The 21933-nt window shown below is 49.2% G+C and overlaps 2 protein-coding genes across 2 annotated transcripts in view; both read left to right on the forward strand.

The window, feature by feature from the left end:
* The window catches only part of VWF (von Willebrand factor), a 135473-nt gene extending 118685 nt beyond the window's left edge, over positions 1-16788 (forward strand). The window contains exons 44-52 of the mRNA XM_004766734.3: positions 2640-2750; positions 3690-3870; positions 4743-4783; positions 5288-5404; positions 12726-12824; positions 13476-13604; positions 14125-14164; positions 16107-16204; positions 16424-16788. Coding sequence (XP_004766791.1) covers positions 2640-2750; positions 3690-3870; positions 4743-4783; positions 5288-5404; positions 12726-12824; positions 13476-13604; positions 14125-14164; positions 16107-16204; positions 16424-16612 — 1005 coding nt within the window. The 3' untranslated portion in view covers positions 16613-16788. The remainder of the gene's footprint in view (positions 1-2639; positions 2751-3689; positions 3871-4742; positions 4784-5287; positions 5405-12725; positions 12825-13475; positions 13605-14124; positions 14165-16106; positions 16205-16423) is intronic.
* A 3726-nt stretch (positions 16789-20514) lies between these two features.
* Positions 20515-21933, forward strand: part of ANO2 (anoctamin 2) — a 335951-nt gene continuing 334532 nt past the window's right edge. Inside the window, exon 1 of the mRNA XM_045071882.1 lies at positions 20515-20536. Coding sequence (XP_044927817.1) covers positions 20515-20536 — 22 coding nt within the window. The remainder of the gene's footprint in view (positions 20537-21933) is intronic.

The following is a 21933-nucleotide window of genomic DNA, read 5'->3' on the forward strand; positions in this document are numbered from 1 at the left end:
TCAGACTTCATTCTTCCAGGAGGGTAGCATCAGCTCGGGTCCAACTCTAGAGGTATTTGAGCTCACTTGCCTGAATTCATTTGCTGTCTAGGTTGTGACACCAAGCAAACAAAGGACAGCCTTACCCACAAAGAATACCATTACTGTCACCCTCTGATTGTTCTTTTCTTTTTTTAAAAAAATTAAAAAAAAAAAAAGATTTTATTCACCCATCTGACAGGCAGAGATCACAAGTAGGCAGAGAGGCAGGCAGGGCGGGGTGGGGGGGGACAGGGAAGCAGGCTCCCTGCCAAGCAGAGAGCTCCACGTGGAGCTCGATCCCAGGAGTCCAGGACCACGACCCGAGCCAGAGGCAGAGGCCCCAACCCACTGAGCCACCCAGGCGCCCCTGATTGTTCTTTTCTGAAGACACAGTCTGCAGAAATAGGCTTTCCCTGACCACCTCCATAGTTCTCAGCTCTTCATGTCAGAAAAATATAAACCTACCAAGGGGCATTTCAGGCTCCCCATAGAATTTGTAGCAGGGGGTGCCTATGGGCATATGGCCTTGCTTCCATGTGGACAGCAAGAGGAATTCCCACTCCTTTGTATAAATCTTGGAAGAGCTTTTCTTTGAAGGCTTCTGACTGCCGATTCCCTACCCTTAGACTCCAGAATCAGACTAACTCATGGAAACTTAGGAACCATTCTGAGGGATTGAATATTAGGCATTGTATTTTATTTATCCTCATGATTCTCTTCCAGAAGGAAGAAGAGGCAAGGCTACTCTTCCCACTGGCTAGATAAGAAGCAGAGGACTAGCACAGGTCATGAAGTTGCCCATAAGTTCTACAGTTCACTGGAAGCTAGTGGTCATGGGAGTGTCCTGACTCCTGGCCCAGGGCCCATTCTGATAGACCAGTATACTGGCAACACCAGCAAGCATTGCAAGCGCTGGTCTGAAGAAGCCATGGGACAAGGACAAGGGACCAGATCTCCATGCCTCCCACCTCCATGTCAGCTATGGCAATTGTGCTGCTAAAGGCATTAGGGATTTTTTATCAGGAGCATCTGTCTTAGCTAGGGGAATAATAGTTAGACTTAGTTCCATTCTTCTCTTCCCTTTGCTTCCTTCCTGTCTGTCTGTCTTTCTTTCTCTTTCCTTTTCTCTTTCTTTTTTATTTTTATTTTTTGGTAAAGATTTATTTATTTGAGAGGGAGAGAGCAGGAGTGGGAGGGGCAGAGGGAGAAGAAGGGAGAATTCCAAGCAGACTCTCCACTGAGTATGGAGCCTGGAGCCTGATGTGGGGCTCGAGCCCACCACCCCAAGATCATGACCTGAGCCAAGAGTCGGATGCTCAACCAACTGTGCCACCCAGGCGTCTCTACTTAGTTCCATTCTTAACTGGGGAACGAATGAAAACAGGGTGGAGAAGAGTAAAGAGAAGGTGTGAGATATAGATTTTGAACAGTTGTAAGCTAGAGGATTTGGAGAAATATGGGAAAAGAAGGAGAGGTGACATGTAGGATGAACCCTGGGAATACACAGCAAGAAGATGGGACTATTGGAGGCTTGGAGGGAATCTTAGAAAGATGGCGACCAAGAAATTTGGTGGCATGCCTAGGAGTACCTGAGCGCGAGAAGTTGGTGGGGTTTTGAGAACAAGGCTTCTGGTCTGGAGTTAGCCAACATATGGACAACATGTTTGCCTGTGATAGTGGGAGTGGGATGGGGCAGCAGCAAACAGGAAGATTATGCAAATCCAGGTGACTCAGCACTCTGAGAGAGGCACACAAGAGTGACTCTAGGTCCCAGAAGGCATTAATGACTCTCTTCTGTGCTCCCCTGAGGCTTTCATTAATGGCACTTTGTGGATTCCGCTTGTAGTGAAGGGTGCCTAGATTGTACCATCCTCATTTGTTGGCTCCTCCAAAGTACCTAGTACGTCATAGATACACAATAAATGATTAGACTCTCAGCTGATAGAAGACTGGGGACAGCTCAGTGGGCACTGTCGTGACGCAGGTGGGGATGTGAGTAGGTCCCATGCAGATGGTATGAGGTTGAGCAGGGTCTCTGGAGTGCTTGTCTTCCCCGAGGGAGAGGTTTCAGTGTTGTGCGCATCTCCTCACTCGGCCTTGCTCATGAGTGTGCTTCTGCAGCAGAGCAGGCTTGCAGTCATTCCTTCTCTCTCAAGGACAGAGCTCCAAGATGAAGCTTGGTCCTGGGACCAAGGGCTCCAGGGCTTTCCAGGGCTCCTGGGACAAACACACATAGCAATGTTTCACTCATTCTTTGCATATTGCTTCATAGTTTCCGTGGAGGATTTCAGTCCAAGTCCCTAAAGCTTTGGCCAGATGGAGGACCTCCAAGAAGCAAGATGGGTGGGCCTACTTGCAGGACCGTGGTCTCCCCAACACACTTTCTGGAAAAGATCAATCTGTGTACTTTCTTATCTTACTGTGTCCATAAACCACTAGGTCATATCAAGCAATGACCAGGGGAAACTCTGTATGTTGGTGAGAGGTCAAGGTGTTCATCTTGTATAATCGTTATCCCTGTGAGGACGGAGACTAGAGCCCAGGCATCCTGACTGATTTTCCTTAGTCAGTGAGGAGACCTAGGGTTGTCCTAATCTCTGTTCTGTGCATTTTTCCAGGGCTTCACTTACGTCATCCATGAAGGCGAGTGCTGTGGAAAGTGTCTGCCTTCTGCCTGTGAGGTGGTCATTGGTTCACGGCGCGGGGACTCCCTATCTCAGTGGAAGAATGTAGGTCTGGGGCCCGGGCTGGGGAGGAAGGAGGATGTTGACCTAACCAGCTTGGTTGGCCACCCTGTGGTCCGCTGCTGACTTTGATTTTACCCCCCACCCCCTGCAACCTTTCGGTCTTCCCACAGAGAGTTGTATCTGGCTGTGGTTTGAGCAAGATGTTCTTTGGGATGACTATGCCCTTGATAGGAACAGTTGAGATTGCCTCCGACTTCCCATTTGGTTGATGTGAGGAGAGGCCCAGTTCCTTCCCTAAGAGTTCTGTGAACTCCTGGGGGATTTGTGTCCTCCTATTTACCTTTGAATCTGAGGTCTGCTTTCCCTGAGTGCTCAGTGTGGGACACCCTCACCATCCTGCATCTGTGGTAGGCCCACCACCGCCCCAAAACTCCACAGGCTCTGAGTACTGTTCTGCAGTTGGCCGGGCCACTCATCCACAGACCTGGAAGCCCAGGGGACAGATTGCTGGGCTGTGGGGGCCAGGTGCCAACATCCCTAGTCTCTCGCTATTTGCCTGTAGGAGTAAGTGGAAAGTAGCACCTGGCTGGGGAATGCGTGGAGTTCCTTCCCCATCCCTTCTGTGTCCGTCCTTGCTGCCGCTTCTCAATCGGAGTACCCTAGAGCCTCTGAGCTCAGCTCACTGCCAGTGCCCAGTGTTGGGGTGGGTAGTGTCCCAGGCTTCCCTAAGGTGGTGAAGACTCTGTCCATAGAAGGCATAGTCCTGAGTGAGGCTCTTGGCCAGGGAGACTTTGACCCAGACTCAGTGAAGGACTTGGGATGTGCCCCACTCGTTCCCTCTGTGGGCCTTACCCTGTGGGTGGGACTTAGGCATTAAGCTGGAGCTCATCCCCAGATCCCAGATCAGCTCCCCGAGAGAAGAGCACACCCCTCTCGGACTCTTGGCCTCAGCCTTGCTCAACTCTGGGGCTCTTCCTGCAGGTTGGCTCTCACTGGGCCTCCCCTGACAACCCCTGTCTCATCAACGAGTGTGTCCGCGTGAAGGAAGAGGTCTTTGTGCAACAGAGGAATGTCTCCTGCCCCCAGCTGGAAGTCCCCACCTGCCCCGTGGGTTTCCAGCTGAGCTGTAAGACCTCAGAGTGTTGTCCCACCTGTCGCTGCGGTAAGACAACTCAGGGAGGTGGGGAGGATCAAAGTCCTCCTACCCATTCCTAATACTTTTGTGGGAAAGCAAATAAGAGGAGAAAAATATTACGGTTTCCTGAAGGTCATCACTGTGCTCAGTGGTGGCTTTCTACCATGGGACCTCCGTTTGCTCATGTGAGTTAGGGAGTGGTGGACTCGCTTACTCCAGACTTCTCAGTCATTCATTGTAATGCCTCTGCTGGGAAAAGCTGCTCCAACTTCCCACCCCAACCCTGCCAACAAACAAACAAAATAGTGACTCTCTTCACCACCTGCTCTGAATCCTTTGGGACTTTAAGTTTCCAGAGTAGAATTTCCTTCTTTCAGAAGCCAAAGTGCCCTCTCACTCACTCCTTAAGTGTGTACCGTTTAAAAAGGGCTGTCCTGGGGCGCCTGGGTGGCTCAGTGGGTTAAGCCACTGCCTTTGGCTCAGGTCATGATCTCAGGTCATGATCTCAGGGTTCTGGGATCGAGTCCCGCATCAGGCTCTCTGCTCAGCAGGGAGCCTGCTTCCTCCTCCTCTCTCTCTCTCTCTCTCTCTCTGCCTGCCTCTCTGCCTGCCTCTCTGCCTACTTGTGATCTCTCTCTGTCAAATAAATAAATAAAATCTTTAAAAAAAAAAAAAAGGGCTGTCCCCTTGAGGACTTGAAGGAAAAGGATCTTCTCACTGTGGGCTGGGTGGTAGGAGAGGCCGCCTGCCCTTCCTTCGTAGGCCTGGCGGGGAGCAAGGCCACTGTGGCTCTGGCACTAGGACCCCCCAGCGCAACGGACTGCAGATGTAGGAGAGGGGCCCAGACTGAGAGGAGAAAACCCCGAGGGGATCAGCTCTGCACTTTTCTCTCCTCCCAGAGCCCCTGGAAGCCTGCATGCTCAATGGCACCATCATTGGGGTAAGCCTTCTTTTCCAGGGTGAGTTGTGGGGGAGGCATGGGGGTACTGTGGGAAGGGTAGGCAGCTCAGTCATTCTGAAGCGTAAATGAAAGGAAGCAGGGAGCCCTATCCTCCACTTTCCACTGCCTCCCAGCATCTTGGTGCCCAGGCTCCCCCCATCTTGCTAACTCTCTAGGGCCTCACCTTCCAGCCCCCACTCAGGCTCACAAGCAGCTCTTCTGAGTGTAGAGAAGGCCTCTGATGGCATGACATACATTTCAATCTATCCCCCTCTCCCACTGTTCAGCCTCCCTTTTGGGCATAAAAGCTCTGGCTTACTATTCCTATCCTTGAGGTGGGAGGGCAGGGAAGGAGCAGCCTACTGGACACAGGAGAAGTACGAGGGTGATGACTCATCTTGGCTGTGGGCCATGGGGCCCCCTTTCCTAAGGCAGATGGCTGAGGTGAGTGGGAGGGTTGGGGGGTTAGCCTGGGCAGTCTGACGCTGGTGCCTCTGGTTTCAGCCCGGGAAAAGTCTGATGGTTGATGTGTGCACGACTTGCCACTGCACAGTCCAGGTGGGGTTCATCTCCGGATTCAAGCTGGAGTGCAGGAAGACCACCTGTAAGCCCTGCTCCCCGGTAAGAGGGTTTGTCAGGGACCCAGAGTCCCTGGGGACCCAGAAACTTGGGGGACCCAAGCACTGGGACCTCACTGGGTCTGTGAATAAAGGTTTTGCTATTTTCTGATTGTGGGCAATATTTCACAAGTATAATGGAGAGTCTTGTTTTGTAAATTTAAAGAAAAAAGATAATATTTGCAAGGCCTGGGGAACCATATGTACACTTCTTTTCACACAACATTTTAAGGAGCATCACTACCATTCTTTGAAAACAGTAAAAATTAATTAGTTAATGAATATTGATCAGACACTCACTGTGTGCAAAATTCTACACACTCTTTCTTGGAACCGATGTACCTCAGCTTATACTTTCCTCACTGGGCACTGAGGTGGTTTAAAACCTTTCACCCTGTTTCCGCCAGGTCACAATGTCACAATGACTCTGTTCGCTCTGAGGGTGGATTCAGAGAAGTGGAATCATCATTCTAGTTGTGTAGATAAAAACCGGCATTTCACTGCTTTAATGATGACTCAGCCCCACCTCCAGAGCTGGACTGACACTTCCTCCTCAACGTGCCGTCTGTGTTGGGGGCTCCTGCTTTTTTTTGGAAAACACAATTGGACGGATGAGCCTCTTGTCAGCCAGAGGCACAGAATACAGTAATAGCTCTTCCATTCGGTGCCAACGGAGGGCTTTCCCTCTCAGCTTCGTCAGGGAGCAGGCAGGCTGTGGGGCGGCGTCTGGGAGGAGTCCTTCATGTGAGTAGGAGCAGAGCCAGCCAGAGGGGGACTTCAGGAGGACAGGGACAAAGAACACTTGAGCGGGTCCTTTATATGGAGCATTCCACATCTGTGTGCTTCAAGGCACTTGGCTCAGACTCATGCTCAAAGAAGGGACGTAATAAAATATCTGCGGAGTGAATGGGTCTATAGGAGACACAGCTATTTCTGACAGAATGATTCCAAGAGAACATTCCTGCTCAATCAGAACGAAGCCAACTAAACACATGCTTTTAAAAAAAAAAATCCCAGTTGTTGCTCTAGGATTTTGGGTGGTGTATGTACACATAACAGCTCCCCTAGAATACATATCAGCTTGAATAGGGAATTAAATAATGCTGTGTGGAGTTTGCGACAGACCTTACACCTTGGACGTCCACTGAAATACAGTCAGTGAAGCAAGAAGTCCCCACCAACGTCTCCAAGGAGCACGTTCTAGAGGGCAAGCGGCTAACTCTCTAACAGCGCCCTCTATTGGCCAGAAGGTGGCACAGTCCGCTCCTCTGCATCCACAGAAACCCAGCTTTAGAATCAATCCAGGCTAGCACTAGGTTTCAGCAGTTTTTTAAATCCACGCCTCCGCCTTTTTTTTTTTTTTTTTTTTTAACTCTTCCTCCTTCCCTCCAAAATTCTGATATTCCCCCATGGCAGTGTCCTCACTTCCTTCCTCTTGAGAACTGCTAGATCCGTCTCCCTTTCATGTTATTATTGCTCAACTTTTGCTGAAAACTGCCTCAGTCGTCCCCATCCCCCAAGGATGCTGCCTCAGTTCAGCATCCTTAACTGGTCTCTGCTGTGAAGGTGAGAGAGGTCTCCTGCAAGTGAGGCGCTGTGGTGAATTAAGTTTAGGTAGGTCGGCTTGAACTGCCTACACCAGACTGAAGTGTTGTCATCACCATGTGAGTCCTTCATTTCCTCCCAGTGGAGACTGTGCTTATACGTATCTAAAAGGAGTCTGTAGAAGGTGATTTGTGCTGGTGGGTAGTAGACATGAAGCCTGACTGGTGAACTCTCAAGGAAGGCATGAGGAAGAGAGGTCTCCGACATAGAATGCGAGAAGGCACCTGGAGGGACCTGACCACGAGCTGACATTGAGTAGAGAGTTGAATATAGAGGACTTTCCAGGAAGGGGAATGGGGGCTGCACTGGCAGCTGGAAGTAAGAGAAGAGGACAGCAGAGGGAAGCAAGACTGGAAGGCTTTGAGCAGCTAATGCAATTTCTGGAAAGGGCCATGAGACACAGGCAGGACAGTGTTCGGGGAATGACTGGTCAGGGGCAGGACTGACTGGCTGCTCAGCCCTACAGAAGTGAGCTCAGGCTGCTAGGAACTTGGCTGGCAGGCAGAGGAAGTGGCTGCTCCTGATTGGATGTTAGGGGGAAAGCCCATTCAGCAGTGCCTTACTCTACGTATGGGTGCATGTGCGCATGCGTATGTCTGCATAAGGAGCACATCGTGGTGCCAGGAGTGACTGGGAAGCCTCTCAGGGCCAGACAAGCCCTGTTACCTGGTGCAGCTGCATTCTGGCCCTCTAAGGCAGGGGACCTGCGGAGGGAATGTTTTCTTTGTTTACTCCTGTAAGTGGCTCCTGCCAGGTGCCCCTCCCCCCCCTTTCTTTCTCCCTGGTTCCCAACTCCAAAATCATTGGCCCTCTCCTATTACCTTCTACCCTCTCTTCCTTTACTTCCTGCTGTTTTTCCTATCATAACTCCGCCTTTCCTCTATTTTTGGCTTCATTGTGCCCTCTGCTTTTCTGGAGTGTGGGTTTTGTCCCCATTGTAAGGACCTATTTTATATTTTAGCAAGAGGCTTTCATTGAGGTTAAACAAAAACCTTGTTGTTTAACCCTTAAACTGTCGCTGCTCCCCTTCCCCCAGGGGATTCACTTAAAAACAAGTCCTGGGGGGCGCCTGGGTGGCTCAGCGGGTTAAAGCCTCTGCCTTTGGCTCTGGTCATGATCTCAGGGTCCTGTGATCGAGCCCCTGCATCGGGCTCTCTGCTCAGCAGGGAGCCTGCTTCCTCCTCTCTCTGCCTGCCTCTCTGCCTACTTGTGATATGTCTGTCCGATAAATAAATAAAATTAAAAACAACAACAACAAACAAACAAGTCCTGGAAACCAGCTCCAGGTAACAAAGCCCAGATACAAGGGTGGGTCAGGCCAGGTGGAGACATCCGATCAGTGGGGGGCATGCATACTGTCTCCCTAGCTGCCGAGGAGTATGGGCCCCCGCCCTTTGGAAGCCTTTTTGGCGCCAATCCTAATCAAGGTGTAATAGGTTGGTTCAAATGTCTACTAGGGTAAATTGTAACTCAATTGGTCATCTAGCATCACTGTGGAGTTTCCTGTGTGTGTTAAAATCTCATTGGCCACCTGTGCGTGGGCAGGCCCCAATGCATGGCCTTTGCCCTTAAAAGCTGGTCTGTGAAACAGAGAAGGGTCGCCCTCTCTTTTAAGAGGTGCGGCCCCTAACATTCGGTTAGATTATTGACGCTTGGCGCGAAATAAAGCTTTGCTTGACCTTCGCTTTATATCAGTCTCGCTCCTTTAATCACGGACCCATTATTGGGGCATAACACCCATGACCCTGTCCCTTCACTTAGCGGTCCCCTCCTCCCTTTGTCCCCTGCCCACTCACTTTTCCTGTAAAGATTTTTCCATTTTCCTCTCCTTGGGCCTGCGGAGCAGAGCCTGTTTCCTAGTCTCTTCTTCTAACACTCACTGAAAAGAAAAGCACCCAAATCCACGCTCCCACAAAATCCTGCCCTATTTAATCCCTGTTTAATCTCCTCCTTCTGCCTGGAACCACGCACACTCACGTACACTGTTTATTCCCTCCCTTTCTTCCTGTCGCCTTTACCTCAGTCGTATACCTTCCAGGAATTGTACGTTTTTGAAAACACAGTTAAAACTCCCCAGTGAAAGACAACCCGATGCCTCAGACTCCAGTGGTGTCCTTACCAGCATGGAGAGTGTGGCCTGGACCCAGGAGCCCCGATTCTGTGCTGACTCCACACTCACGGGCTTTCTGCACAGCCTACTCCCTGACAACACATTGTGTTCAGAAGCTTGGTTTATGAGTAGCAAATTGTTTACATTTGTTCTGCACAAGCTTACGGACTCCTAACCTTGTCTGCTGATTAGAAGCATTCAGCCCATATGCGATGAACAAGGGAGCAATACAGAAAGGCCCGCATTTTCTGTCTGAGGGCTCCAAACTAACTGGCTAGAGCTTCGTGTTAGGAAAACCTCAGGACCTAGATGAATCTTCAAGTGGTGATTACTAAATGGGCAAAATGAGAAAAAGAGTGATGCTGTAGCTGGCTTCTCATATAATTCAATTTATTCTTTAAAAATGTTGTGAGATTATGTCCCCCCCACTTTTTTTTTTGGAGTGGTGGGTAGCATGAGAAGAGCTTAAGTTTTGAAGCAGTGATGAAACAGCTGATGGTAGCTTTTGGTTTTTATTTTGTTAACATTGCTGAAAATACACTTATTTGCAAGAGTCGGTTGCCCTGTATTGTCTCCCAAATTAGGGGGCATTTTTGCAAGACAGTGAGGTCCTATTTTACTGGAAGCTGGAAGCTCCTGCTTTTTCCAGCTCAGATGTAAATGAAGGATTGTCACTTAAAGCCACTGTCATGGAGTTCCCAGCTCAGCCAATCTTAGAGATTGTAGGAAGCCTACTTAGAGAGCCAAGTGCTGGGTACAAAAACAATGGCACAGACTTAGTTTGGAATTTACATGCCTCTCAGGGAGAACAAATGAAAATTTCAGATTGTGTTGAGTGTTTTTTTTTTTTAAGACTTTATTTATTTATTTGTCAGAGAGAGAGAGAGCACAAGCAGGGGGAGCAACAGGCAGAGGGAGAGGCAGACTTCCTGCTGAGCAAGGAGCGCCATGCAGTACTTGATCCCATGACCTGAGCTGAAGGCAGATGCTTAACCAACTGAACCACCTAGGCATCCCTGGATTGTGTTAAGTCTTATAAGAGTATGTTTGTGTGTGTGTGTGTGTGTGTGTGTGTGTTGTATCTTGCAAGACCTCTCTGAATAATGATATTTGAAATGATTACTGAAGGATGAGAAAAGCTAGTTATCCAAAGCATGGAGAAGAGCATTCCAGGTAGAGGGATAACATACATAAAGACTCTTAGGTGAGGAGGTTGGGATATTCATGATCCTAGAAGATGCAAAGGCATAGATTGTCAAAAGCAAGGGGATAGTGATAGAAGACAAGGTCAGAAAATTAGGAAAAAACCATACAGGGCCTTGTAGAATGTGTTAAGAAGATTGGATTTTATTCTGCATGTAATGGGAAGCCAAAGAAAGTCTTATTTTTGAAATTTTTGTAAAAGTATTATTTTTTAAAAATCAGGATAGTTCACCTACAATAAAATGCATAGATATTAAATACGTAGTTTGATGAGATTTGATAAATGGATAAGTCTGTGTAACCACTAAAATAGTAATGTGAAGAAAGGCACCTAAAAGGCCAATGGGGGAGAGAAAGTAAAATTCTAAACAAATAACTTGATTAAACCAAAAGAATATAGAAAAACATTAACAATAGAACAGATAACAGAGAAGAAAACAAATAAAATGAATAACAGAATGGGAGATATAAACCCAAACATATCAATAATTACATTAAATATAAATGGGAAAACAAAATCCCAATAAAAAATGGAACTTGTCAGGCTTGGATAAGAAAGCAAGACCCAGTTAGTATGCTGTTTACAAGAGACGCACTTTCAATTCTATTTATTTATTATTTTTTTAAAGTAAGCTCTATGCCTAAGGTGGGGCTTGAACTCAGGACGCCCGGATCAAGAGTCACACATTCCACCCACTATGCCAGCCAGGGGCCTCAAGATTTATTTTCACTTTAAAGAGATGGAGAGATTGAACATAAAAGGATGAGAAAAGATAATGCCAGTCAATGCTAAGAATTAAAAAGTTGCGATGGATAATCTACAAGATAGACTGTAAGATGAGGAATGTTACCACAAATAAAGAAGGTTATTTCATAAAATGCCATAAAAGACTACTATTTCATAAAAGACTACATAAAAGAAGGTTATTTTATAAAAGACTATTCTGAAGACACAGGAATCCTAAATGTGTATGCATCCGGTAGCAAAGTTTCCAGTATGTGAAGCACAAATTGACAGAACTAGACATAGACTTATCCACAACCATATTGCATAATTTTAATATTTTTTCTCAGTAGGTGATAGAACAAGTAGGAAAAATATCAATAAAGATATAGAAGATTTGGAAAACTATACCCACTCACTTGACCTAATTGACTGTTATACTCCCAAAGTGCAGAACACACGTTCTTCTCAATGCACATTGAGAAAATTTTCACCTATCTGGACCAAATTCTGGGCCAGTAAAAGGTCAATATATGTAAAAATTTTGAATTTAGAATACATTCTGTGACCACAATTAGATTGAAATTCGTAATAAGAAGGTATTTGGTAACATGCCCCACCATTTGGAAATTAAATAAAATATGTTAATTCATGAATCAGAGAAGAAATCATAAGTGAGGATAGAAAATATTTTTCCATAAATAATTCCAGTTACTCCAGAAGTTACAATATGCATCCTTGACTTCTCATGATCTATCCTGGTTTGATAAAAAACACTTCATGAATGATGTACTTACCCCCCTATACTTTGTGCTATTGTTGTCACGTCACTTACTTCTACATGAGAAATGAATTCACAAGATGTTCTTTTTGCCATCCAGTGTCTTTCAACAATTGTTGAAAATATTTTGTCAAGAGTTTATAATCATTGTCTATAGAGGGTCAGTCCAATATAAGCTGTACTGCCATTACTACAACAAGAAATCCATGAATGTCTTTTAAGCAGAGGAGTGACATGACTAGACTTATAAGAAAGTCTTTCTGACAGATGTGTAGAGACCTATAGGGTCAGTACAGGGGCAAGAATGGAGGTAGAAAGACAAATTAAGACTGATACCAGAGTCTAGAGGTATATGATGATTGCTTGGACTAGGTGATGACAGAGGACACTGGTCATGACAAGTGGAGGTTGAGTCAGAGAGAAGTTTTGGCAAGATTTGATGATGGGAGTGGGGGAATGCAAAAAAGAAAGAAGTCAAGAATGACTCCTAGATTTCTGGTTTTGAGCAACTGGGTAATGAAGCTATTTACCAAGGTAAGGTAGGACAGGAGAAGGATGAAATTTGGGAGAAATATCAAGTTGCATTTTGTAAATAAGTCTCGAGAAGATAAGATAAACAGTTGTTGAATTAAACAATTGAATTTGTAAGTCTGGAGCTCAAGGGAGGGGTCTAATTTAATAGGTCTGGCTGCTAGAACATGAACAAGGTGTACATAGGTAGAGGCAAGGAATGCCATCTAGGGGACTGAGAACTGACAAAGGTCAGCCAAGAGTTGAATGTTAACTTTCTGAGCTCTGGGTGCAACTGCTGGATGGGAGAGATGAGAAGCTAGAAAAGTAAGCCTACTTATGATGGGGTGTTCTGGGGGGTTAACCAAGGCTGATTTTTCTCCTGGATACAGGGTTACAAGGAAGAGAAGAACCAAGGCGAATGCTGTGGGAAATGTCTGCCTACAGCTTGTACCATTCAGCTGAGAGGAGGACAGATCATGACACTGAAGGTGGGAGCAAGTTGAACTCATGTCACCACCTGATTTCCCATTTTGGCATTTCTTCTTCAAGAAATAAAGACTAAGTTTGGGTCAATATTAGCTTCCCACCTATTTCTGATTTTATAGAGAAAAGATGGAGAGCCTGTAGAAGGTACAGAATTTTCTCTGTGATTTAGTAATTTATTCACTCTCCTTGACCAGAGCGTAGTTGGCATAAGGCCTATGGTTTAGAGTTGGTTGATCTTTAAGATTTCTTCCAGCCTCCATTGCCTATAAGACTGACGGGCAATCAGAATGACAGTAAGTCTGATCTACAAGAGTGTAAATTAGTTGTTAGGGCTGGGTGGTGGAACCTGGATCATCTCTGATTCAGTTATTGATTTGCTAGTTTACCCTTACTATGTCTTAATTTTTTAAACTTCTAGGTGGTCAGAAGGGTTTGGGGAATTCTCCGCATTTATGCAGCCCTATTCACAATAAATGAGCTGGGACTCCACTTGTACTGTGTGCTCTGGGTGTGGAGACCATAGATGGTCTCAGTCTTGTACCATAGTCCTCCAGATTGTTTCAGCAACTTCAAGGAGTCATGATTTGAAGTGTCTTTTCAGACCAAAAACCATCTTCAGATTTGCTCTACCCATTTCCCCTCTTTGTTTTCAGCGTGATGAGACGCTCCAGGATGGCTGTGATAATCACTTCTGCAAGGTCAATGAGAGAGGAGAGTACATCTGGGAGAAGAGGGTCATGGGCTGCCCGCCCTTTGATGAACGCAAGTGTCTGGCCGAGGGAGTGAGTAGTTAAAGCTCAGGCCCTAATTTCCTCTTGACAGCTCCATCTTTGACTCTAAGAACAGAGTCCTCTGAATGGTATGGTCTTCCCTGACATGATGTCCCAGTGTCCAAGGGAGACCCCAGACCTAGTTCAACAACCTATGAGGTTTCAATTTCAAAGCGTAGTGGAAAGACTATATAAGCACTATATGGTGCTTTCAATAGATACTTTCCCCTTCGGGGACACTGAATCTATGATCCTCGAATGGGAGGGTGAGAGATCAGATGATTTCTAGTCCCTCCTGAGAATGATGGTCCTGGTGATGCAACTGGGAGAGAATCTAGAATAATCAGAATTGTTCCAGCCTGGTCAGGTAGGGTGGTCAGTCTGCTCTCAGTTGTGATGTCAGTGCACATTTTATGTCTGGGGACTGAAGCTCGGGGCTGCGAGGCCAGAGCCAGGAACTGGCCTGGAATGACCTGGAAGCTGTCTGTTGTGTCCTAGTTGTGCCTAATCTGGGATTTTACTCTTTTCTTAGGGGAGAATCATGAAAATTCCAGGCACCTGCTGTAACACATGTAAGTATATTACCAATAGCTTGTCCCTTGAAATCTGTCAGACCTAGTGCAAGGACTGTTTTTTTTTTGGAGGAAGCTTGTTCTGGAAAGATCGTTCTTAACCACTGGCCAATCACTAGGTTCAGTTCTTCAGGGAACCGCCCCTGCCTTGAATGTTCTTAAACAGCCCAGTCCTCAGATCGCCACTCAAATCCCTGTGAAGCAGTCTCTTCCCCTTTTCCAAAACTCCTTACTCTTTCTATCCTCCTACCTGCTTTTTCCCTCCCAGAGGCAAGGGTGGCTCATAGACCCATCCTGAGACAATATCTTCTTTTTCCGGCCAGAGCTCCTTGAAGAAAGGCACCCTTGATCCATAATCTTGACAGAGCAGACACTCAAGACAAATGTATTCTTTGAGGGTCAGACAGCCACCTCCCAGAGAAAGAGAAGCCATCGGCTAGCTGACATGAGCTCCCACCACAGGTTGTGAGGCCTGCAGACGCAGAGACCACGGAGTCTTCTCAAGAGTTCAGAAGACTGGTCTACATTGATTAACCTCCCTTCTTCACTCTCAGGCCCCTCATGGCCTTGCAGTTATGTTCTGCCAGTGGGTCCTCGTAGTTCACAGTAGGCTGCCAGTGCCCATCAGACTGTAATCTCACCACACATTCCCGTGTTCATGAGACAAGTAACTTTCCAAATCCTAGTGCTAGTGCTGTGGTCTCTGAATATAGACTGTTTTTTTGTTTTTGGTTTGGTGCTTTGTGTTTTTTTGTTTTATGTGGGGTTCGTGGGCCCATGTTTGGTATTGGGTAAAGAAAGGAGGAGTGAAAGCATGAATACCTTCGGTCCTCAATCATTCATTCATTCTCTTCCTGATGGCTCACTCTGACAGTCCCTGCAGTTGCTGTAAGAAGGTTGCAGATCGAGGAAACACGCTCCGAAAGCTACTCTTTCTGTGATTCCTAGCTGCATGAGTTTCAGAATGCTGAAGTCTGGAAACCATCAGGGAGCATGAATTCTCTCTGGGCACATTTTGCGCATGGAATTTGGTCAAGAGACAGTTATTTGCCAACCTAGCAGGGAGGCAGCGAGGGGGCCTGTGTTTGTCAGTACTCTTGGGAGGGTGGAGATGCTTCGTGAGGGGAGGAAGCCAGGCTCGGGGATTTAAATCTACAGTGAAAGAATATAGCCTGTTGGCCTAAATATATTTTCCTTATTCATTTTTTAAATGTGGTTGGCAGACTTTCACTGTAAAATGAAGTTAGTTGGAAATTGGGAGGCAGGCTAATATGTAGTTAGGGTTGATTTAGTTTGGGAGCCATTCAAGAATGGAAGAGCTCCAGTATTCAGATGGGGAATGGCGAGCTGGTAGTAAAGCTAAGAATTATCAGTGGGCCAAGCAGAGGTTCAGATCTGAATGCCACTAATCCTGGCCATGCCAGAGACCGGAAACAGCTATTCCCAAAGGAAAGACTCCATAAGGGGTCCTAGGGATGCTCTTAATCCCCTGCGTGGTCATGACATTTGCCCTTCCTCTTTTACAAAGGCAAAGATAGATGTTAGTTATATTTATTGGCTCCTTCCTTGCCCATTAGCTTCCGGATATAGTTTTAAGCATAAGAAGATTGCTCCAGTCATTATGGTTTTTAGAGTCTACAATTACATAAAAGCGAATCTCGTCCATCTGTATCACCAACACACAGTGATCGGCCAGGCTCCTCCTGCCATTCAGATTGTACCACTAAGTGAATTAAACCCAGCTGTAACTATTACCTCTGAATGGGAGGGCCAGGAGATGCAGAGGTGAACCAGGATAACTAGCTCCCCCCTTTGCAGCCCACTTCAGTGATTTGGTTCCTGTGAAACTGACCTTTTTCCAGTGAAGTGAGGGCGATGGGCCAGAGAGCTTTATATCGAACCTCAGCCAGGCCCCACACCCCGTCTCTCACCTGTCCTGTAGGTGAGGAGCTCGAATGCAAAGACATCACAGCCAGGCTGCGGTATGTCAAGGTGGGAGACTGTAAGTCTGTCGAGGAGGTGGACATTCATTACTGCGAGGTAAGGGGGTCCTGGCTTCAGTGAGGCCGAGGTGGGGAAGGGTAGAATTGTGTTTCCTCATCAGACATGCATAGAAATTGCAGCTAGTAGGATTTGGATGTAATAGGACCATAAGGATGGGGGCACGTCAGACTTTCCTGAGATCTGCCTTTGCAAATTGCCTAGCAGGCCCCTCCAGTGTTGCAATGCCACCCATTACCCGACCTTGTTCCGTCACAGGGTAAATGTGCCAGCAAAGCCTTGTACTCCATCGACACGGAGGATGTGCAGGACCAGTGCTCTTGCTGCTCACCCATGCGGACAGAGCCCATGCTGGTGCCCCTGCACTGCACCAATGGCTCCGTGGTTCACCACCAGATCCTCAACGCCATGCAGTGCCAGTGTTCCCCCAGGAAGTGCAGCAATTGAGGTCGCCCCAGACCCTGCCATCGCCTGCCTCACCTGAGACTGGACCAGCCAGTGTGCTGCTCTTGCTCCTTCTCCTACTCCTCCTCCTCCTCGTCGTCGTCGTCCTCCTCCTCCTTGTGCTCTGCTCTGGAGCCCTCCAGTGTCCACAATAAAGGCTAATCTCTCACCTTGCAAAACGCTGGTGGTTCACTGCCTCTTCCAGGCTGAGATGGCAGGGGTGGGGGGGTGGGGGGGATTGGGGGGGTGGGGTGGGCAGGGCCCAATCTCTGCAACTTGTTCTGGGGGAGAAAGCACAGGCTCCATCCAAAAAAGTGCTCCAGCCCTAGGCATGGCCAGCCTCTGGGAAAAAATGGTGTCCGCCTCCATGGGGTGGGGAGAGGATTGTCTGGGGCAGGACTTCTCAGAACCCAGCCACAAATCTCCAAAGGGATTTGCTCAGAACACTAGGTTCTCCAAGCTCTGGATCCAGGGGCTTCTGAACAGAGCAGAGGGGTGGGCCCTGGAGCCAGGCTCCTGCCAAGGCAGACGTGGTCATTGCCAGTGTGGCTGACCTTGGGCTGAAGGAACTTGAGCAGGTGTGCAGGGGTTTCTCCAAGCCCTTGGCTCCCTAAGTTACCACATATCCTCTAATACACCGAGGACTGAGGGACTGGAAATGGGGAGCTGGCAGGTACAGGAAAAGGGGCCCATCCAGCAAAATCTCAGTCCTGGGGGATGAGCCCCAGACTTGTGGGAAAGCCTGGGTTCTATGTGTGGCCCTCATTCTACGGTGTGGCTCCCAATAAAACCATTAGAGGTTCTCAGCCTTAGTTTCCTCATCTGGAGAATAGGAACATTAGTCTGAGTCATAGGGTTGAGAGTGTCAAATACAACTGAAAGTCTGGGGCAAACTGTCAATTGCTCTTTAATAACATAAGAAGCAGCAAGAATAAAAATGAGGGGAAATCAAGGCTCCAAGTGGGAGAATAAGTGTCTTGTCAGTGGCAGAGCATTAGGGACTGACTATATCCTGAGGGGAGGAAGAGCTGAGTTTCTTTTGGGCTGTATGCTGGATGCTCTGGCCCTGTCGACTCCAGACATCTTTTAGTGGAAGGACAGAGATAATGCCAGACTTCACCTAGTCCCCAAATCACTAACTGGTAATGTCACTCTTTCTTTCTTTCTTTTTTTTTTTTTTAAGAGATTTTTATTTATTTATTTGACAGACAGAGATCACAAGTGGGCAGAGAGAGAGAGAGAGAGAGAGAGAGGAGGAAGCAGGTTCCCTGCTGAGCAGAGAGCCTGATGTGGGGCTCGATCCCAAGACCCTGGGATTATGACCTGAGCTGAAGGCAGAGGCTTTAACCCACTGAGCCACCCAGGCGCCCCCAGTAATGTCACTCTTAAGGAGAGATTGTCCTTCCTTAAACTTTATGTGAAGAGTTTATATGTATAAGCTGGCAAGATGGCAGAGACTCTAGCTGTGGAAAGAAGACCCATGAGAATGAGGGGAATACCCTGGGTTTTTAACAGGAATTTGATGGAGAATTGATTTTCATTCCAGATCCTTTTAACCCAGGAAAGCCTCTACTCACTGGAAGGGCTGGCTGGTGGGGCTGGAAAGGATTTATATATCATCCAATCCAGTGCCCTCACCCCCACCTTTACAGAGAATAAAAACAGCTCAGAGGACTTGCCAAAGGCCACACAGCTCCTGGGTGGCAGGGCATATTCAGAACCCAGGTGCCTGACACCAAGGTAAGAACTCCCAGGTCACTCCACTGGAACCACGCTGTCCCTGTTGCTTACAGGGCAGGTCCTTGCTGTCGTGGAAACCAGTGACTGCTGCGTTTCTAGGACTCACCCCCTTCCGATGCTGTGCGTAATCACACGGAGGGGACATACGCTACAGGCAAATAGCATGGATTGTGTTGAGCAGCTTTGGTGGTGGCTTAGTCAGCAGAGGAAAGGAAGAATGGATATAAGTTTTATATAACTGCTCAATAATTCACAGGTTGTCATCTGTCCGTCCACCATCTCCGGGCCTCCAACTCTGAGTAGCCTCTGAGGTCTCTGTAGGAAACCAGATCTGGGGGCAGGGAATTACCTATCTCTCTTCTTACTGGTGGCCTAACACTCTACCTGGTGCTGAGGTGTTACTGGAGGCCTCAGCCCCAGAGAAACTCAGCAGGGAGGCTACCTCTCCAGCATAAGGTGTCAACTTTCCAACCGCCTATGCCTCTGTAGTCTGAATTTCTCCTCAGATTTACTGATGGGACAATTCACAGCCAAGAAAAAAGCCAAATCAGAAGCACTTTATGTTTTGATTTTTTAAAAATGGCAAGGAGCAGGGAAAGGAGGTTGCAGACTGAGAAAGCCCCAGTGGGGGTGTGTGTGTGTCTCGAGGGCTTTCCCTTCCTCCAGGGGTTTAACAGGACAGGGTCTGCCTCTGGTCTCAGGGACTCCTGCTTGTTCTCAGAGCAGGTGACACAGAGTCCCCCCAAGGTGAGCGTTTCAGGGAGAATCTCAAGGAGAGCGTATACAGGGGCTAAGGGATTAGAAAGTGCGGGAGGAAGAGAAGAAAGGGAATGGATCAAGGAACCAGGGTAGAACGGCTTCCAGGGTTCTTGGCCTTGAAAAGACAGGGAGGAGGGTCGCTGGGAGCAAATGGGGAGAAGGCCCTCGTTTGGGAGGGAAAGAAGCAGAAGAGCAAAGCCGTTGCCACACGGACGCTGAGCAGGCTGGCTGCTTGGGGATCCCGGCACAGCTCTTAGAGGCGAATTGCTTGACCTTTCACACTGTGGTCTCATCTGTCAGATGGGCTCGGCGGCAGCAACTGCCTCACAGGTACAGCTCACAGGTACAATCCCCCAGGTACAGCTCTGGGAAGGACATGGAAGTCCTGAATAAACATTAGCCCCCATCCCTCCTCGGCCCGAATAAAGCTCTGGACTGGGATCTCACACTTCTGGTTTTCCTTCGGCGCCGCCCCTGACTCCTCTGTGCTGTCTACTCCCCCTTGTCCTCTGACAAGCAGGGAGCAGTCGCCACCGGCCTCCCTTATCCGTGCGGGAGACACGATTCCTCACTTCACACTGAAGAATAAATAGCATACTTGACCTTAGTAGAATACCCTTTCGCTCGTTTGGGTTCCTGGCGTTCTCTAACTTGTTTGAGCCTTGGGGCGTCTGGGAGTTGCCGCTTCCAGCGCCCGGAGCGGCCCTTCAGAGGGTCTCCCGTGTCTCGGCTCACCGCGGGCACCTGAACCCGGCGGAGCGACGGCGCCCCTCGAGCGCTCCGGGATGGAGCTTCCAGACTCCCTCCTCCACCACGTCCCCGTCCCGAGCGTCTCAGAGGGACGGGCCCTGTAAGACTACCTCGCCCTCCTTCTGCCCCTCGCAGCCCCTCTTCCAGTCCTCCTGTCCCTTGTACCTTACCCCCCTCCCCCCGCCCCAGCCCCTCGGACTCCCGGGGAGGTGGGGGCAGCGGGTCGCCGGGCGAGGGGAGCCCGCAGTGCCCGGGACGGACGGGGCGGCGGGGCGGGACCGCACACTACTCAGCCGCACCGCGCGCCCCACAATCCGGCCGAACGCTCACCCCGACCCAGGTTCGGAGGCCCCTCCCCGGCTCGCCCCTCGGCCTCTCCAACCCCGGCACGACCGGGACTCGGGCCGCCCGCGGGCGCGCTCCTTCCCCACGTGCCGCTAGGCTCGCCGGGAGCGCCCGCTCGAACCCGGGCGGCGGGGCGGGCGGCGCGGGGCGGCGGGCGGCGCGGGGCGGCGGGCGGGGGAGGGGCGGGCGGGGGGCGGGCACGTCCGGGCGCAGCCGAGCGCCATGGAATTAGCCCCGCGGCGGAGTAAGCTTGAGCGGACGCCGGCGCCGCCGCGGGCCGGTCCGGCTTTCGTGTCCGGCGTGCTCGCGCCATGGCCGCCCCCGGGCTGCGCGGTGAGTCTCCCCTGCCCCGGACTCTGGTCCCGGGCGTCCGGCCAGCTGTAGGGGGGAGCGGGGCTGCGAGGGACGGAGCCGGCATCCCCGCTCCTAGCTTCTGGGGCCGCTGACCCCACGTGAACCCGGAGAGGGAGGTGCGGGGCCCTGGTCCCTTCCCCGCCGGGGTCGGGGAGCTGAGGGACGCCGGAGCAGTTTCCCACACACTTATTATTAGTATTCTTTATTTTTATTTTTATCGAAGAGATAAGGCAGGGCAAGAGGCAGAGGGTTGGTGCAGCGGCTTTTTGGTGATTGATAACCCATGCTTACCTCTGCGTTTTGGCCTCAACTCATTACTAGTCGTTAGGTGTTTAGTTGAGCTTTTTTGGGGCAAGCAAGCAGCTGGGGTTTAATTCCCAAGCAGTCTGCTGAGGATGGAGGTTCAGATTCATCACCAACGACTTTGACTTTGGCTTCCCCAGGGTGTCCTCAGGATTTCAGGAAGCCCCCCACCCCCAAAACCTGCCTTCAACAGGGGCCTTTACACCCCAGGGTGCAGGGCCACACAGGCGCCCCTTTTCTTAGAGGAAAAGCAAGTGCAGGTGGACTTCCTGGGAGGGGGATATTATTCTGCCGCATCTCTCAAGTTATACTGAGCGGACACATGCACTTGGGGAGGGTTGACCTTGCTTGGAAAGGGATTATGTTGAGTGTCTTTCTTCGGGTGATTCTTGAGTGAGGCATAAGTGCCCACTCCATTGGCATAAACTGTGAACCAAGGGAACTGAAAGGTAGGTGTTGGGTACAGTCCTGGAGATACCTCTGGGAACCATGTGGACCCTGGGTGGGGACAGAAGGCCCTATTGAGTCATGTTAGATCCATAAGCTCAAAGGCAAGTGGCAGGTTGGGGGAGGATCTTAGACCCGTTGGGGTGAGGAGCGGTTCTCTTAGAGGTCTATGGTATTCTGCGTCCCTCTACTCTCCTGGACCTGACACTAGAGCCCTGGCCCATCTAGCTGGGTCACCCTGACAGACATTTGCTCTTTCACTGTGTTTTGCCACACACCTGTCATTTGGGAGGCAGAGACCTAATGGGATGGTCCTTTCAAGCAACCTGTAATACTCTCTGAGTTGCATGGATGTGAGAACTTGGGCTCCTTTGCTGGCTGAATGAAGTGGAGGTGTGAGGGGGAGCGGTAGGTTCCAAACACCAACATCAGGTTCTGGTCTGGTCACTCTGTGTACCTTCTCTGCCCTCGTCCATGGTAGGGCAAGGCTTCAGGACATGAGGCATAGGGCCTCAAGTGAAGCTTGTCTTTGATTTAATGAAATGAGAACCTGATTTTGTGGAAATTCACCCATCTGTGAACTCTTTCTGCTGGCCAAGAGAAACTTGTTCCACCCTGTGTGTGGC

This window comes from Mustela putorius, unplaced genomic scaffold, assembly GCF_011764305.1.
Source record: "Mustela putorius furo isolate JIRA1106 unplaced genomic scaffold, ASM1176430v1.1 tig00003988_pilon_pilon_pilon, whole genome shotgun sequence".
In the NCBI taxonomy this organism is placed as follows: domain Eukaryota; kingdom Metazoa; phylum Chordata; class Mammalia; order Carnivora; family Mustelidae; genus Mustela; species Mustela putorius.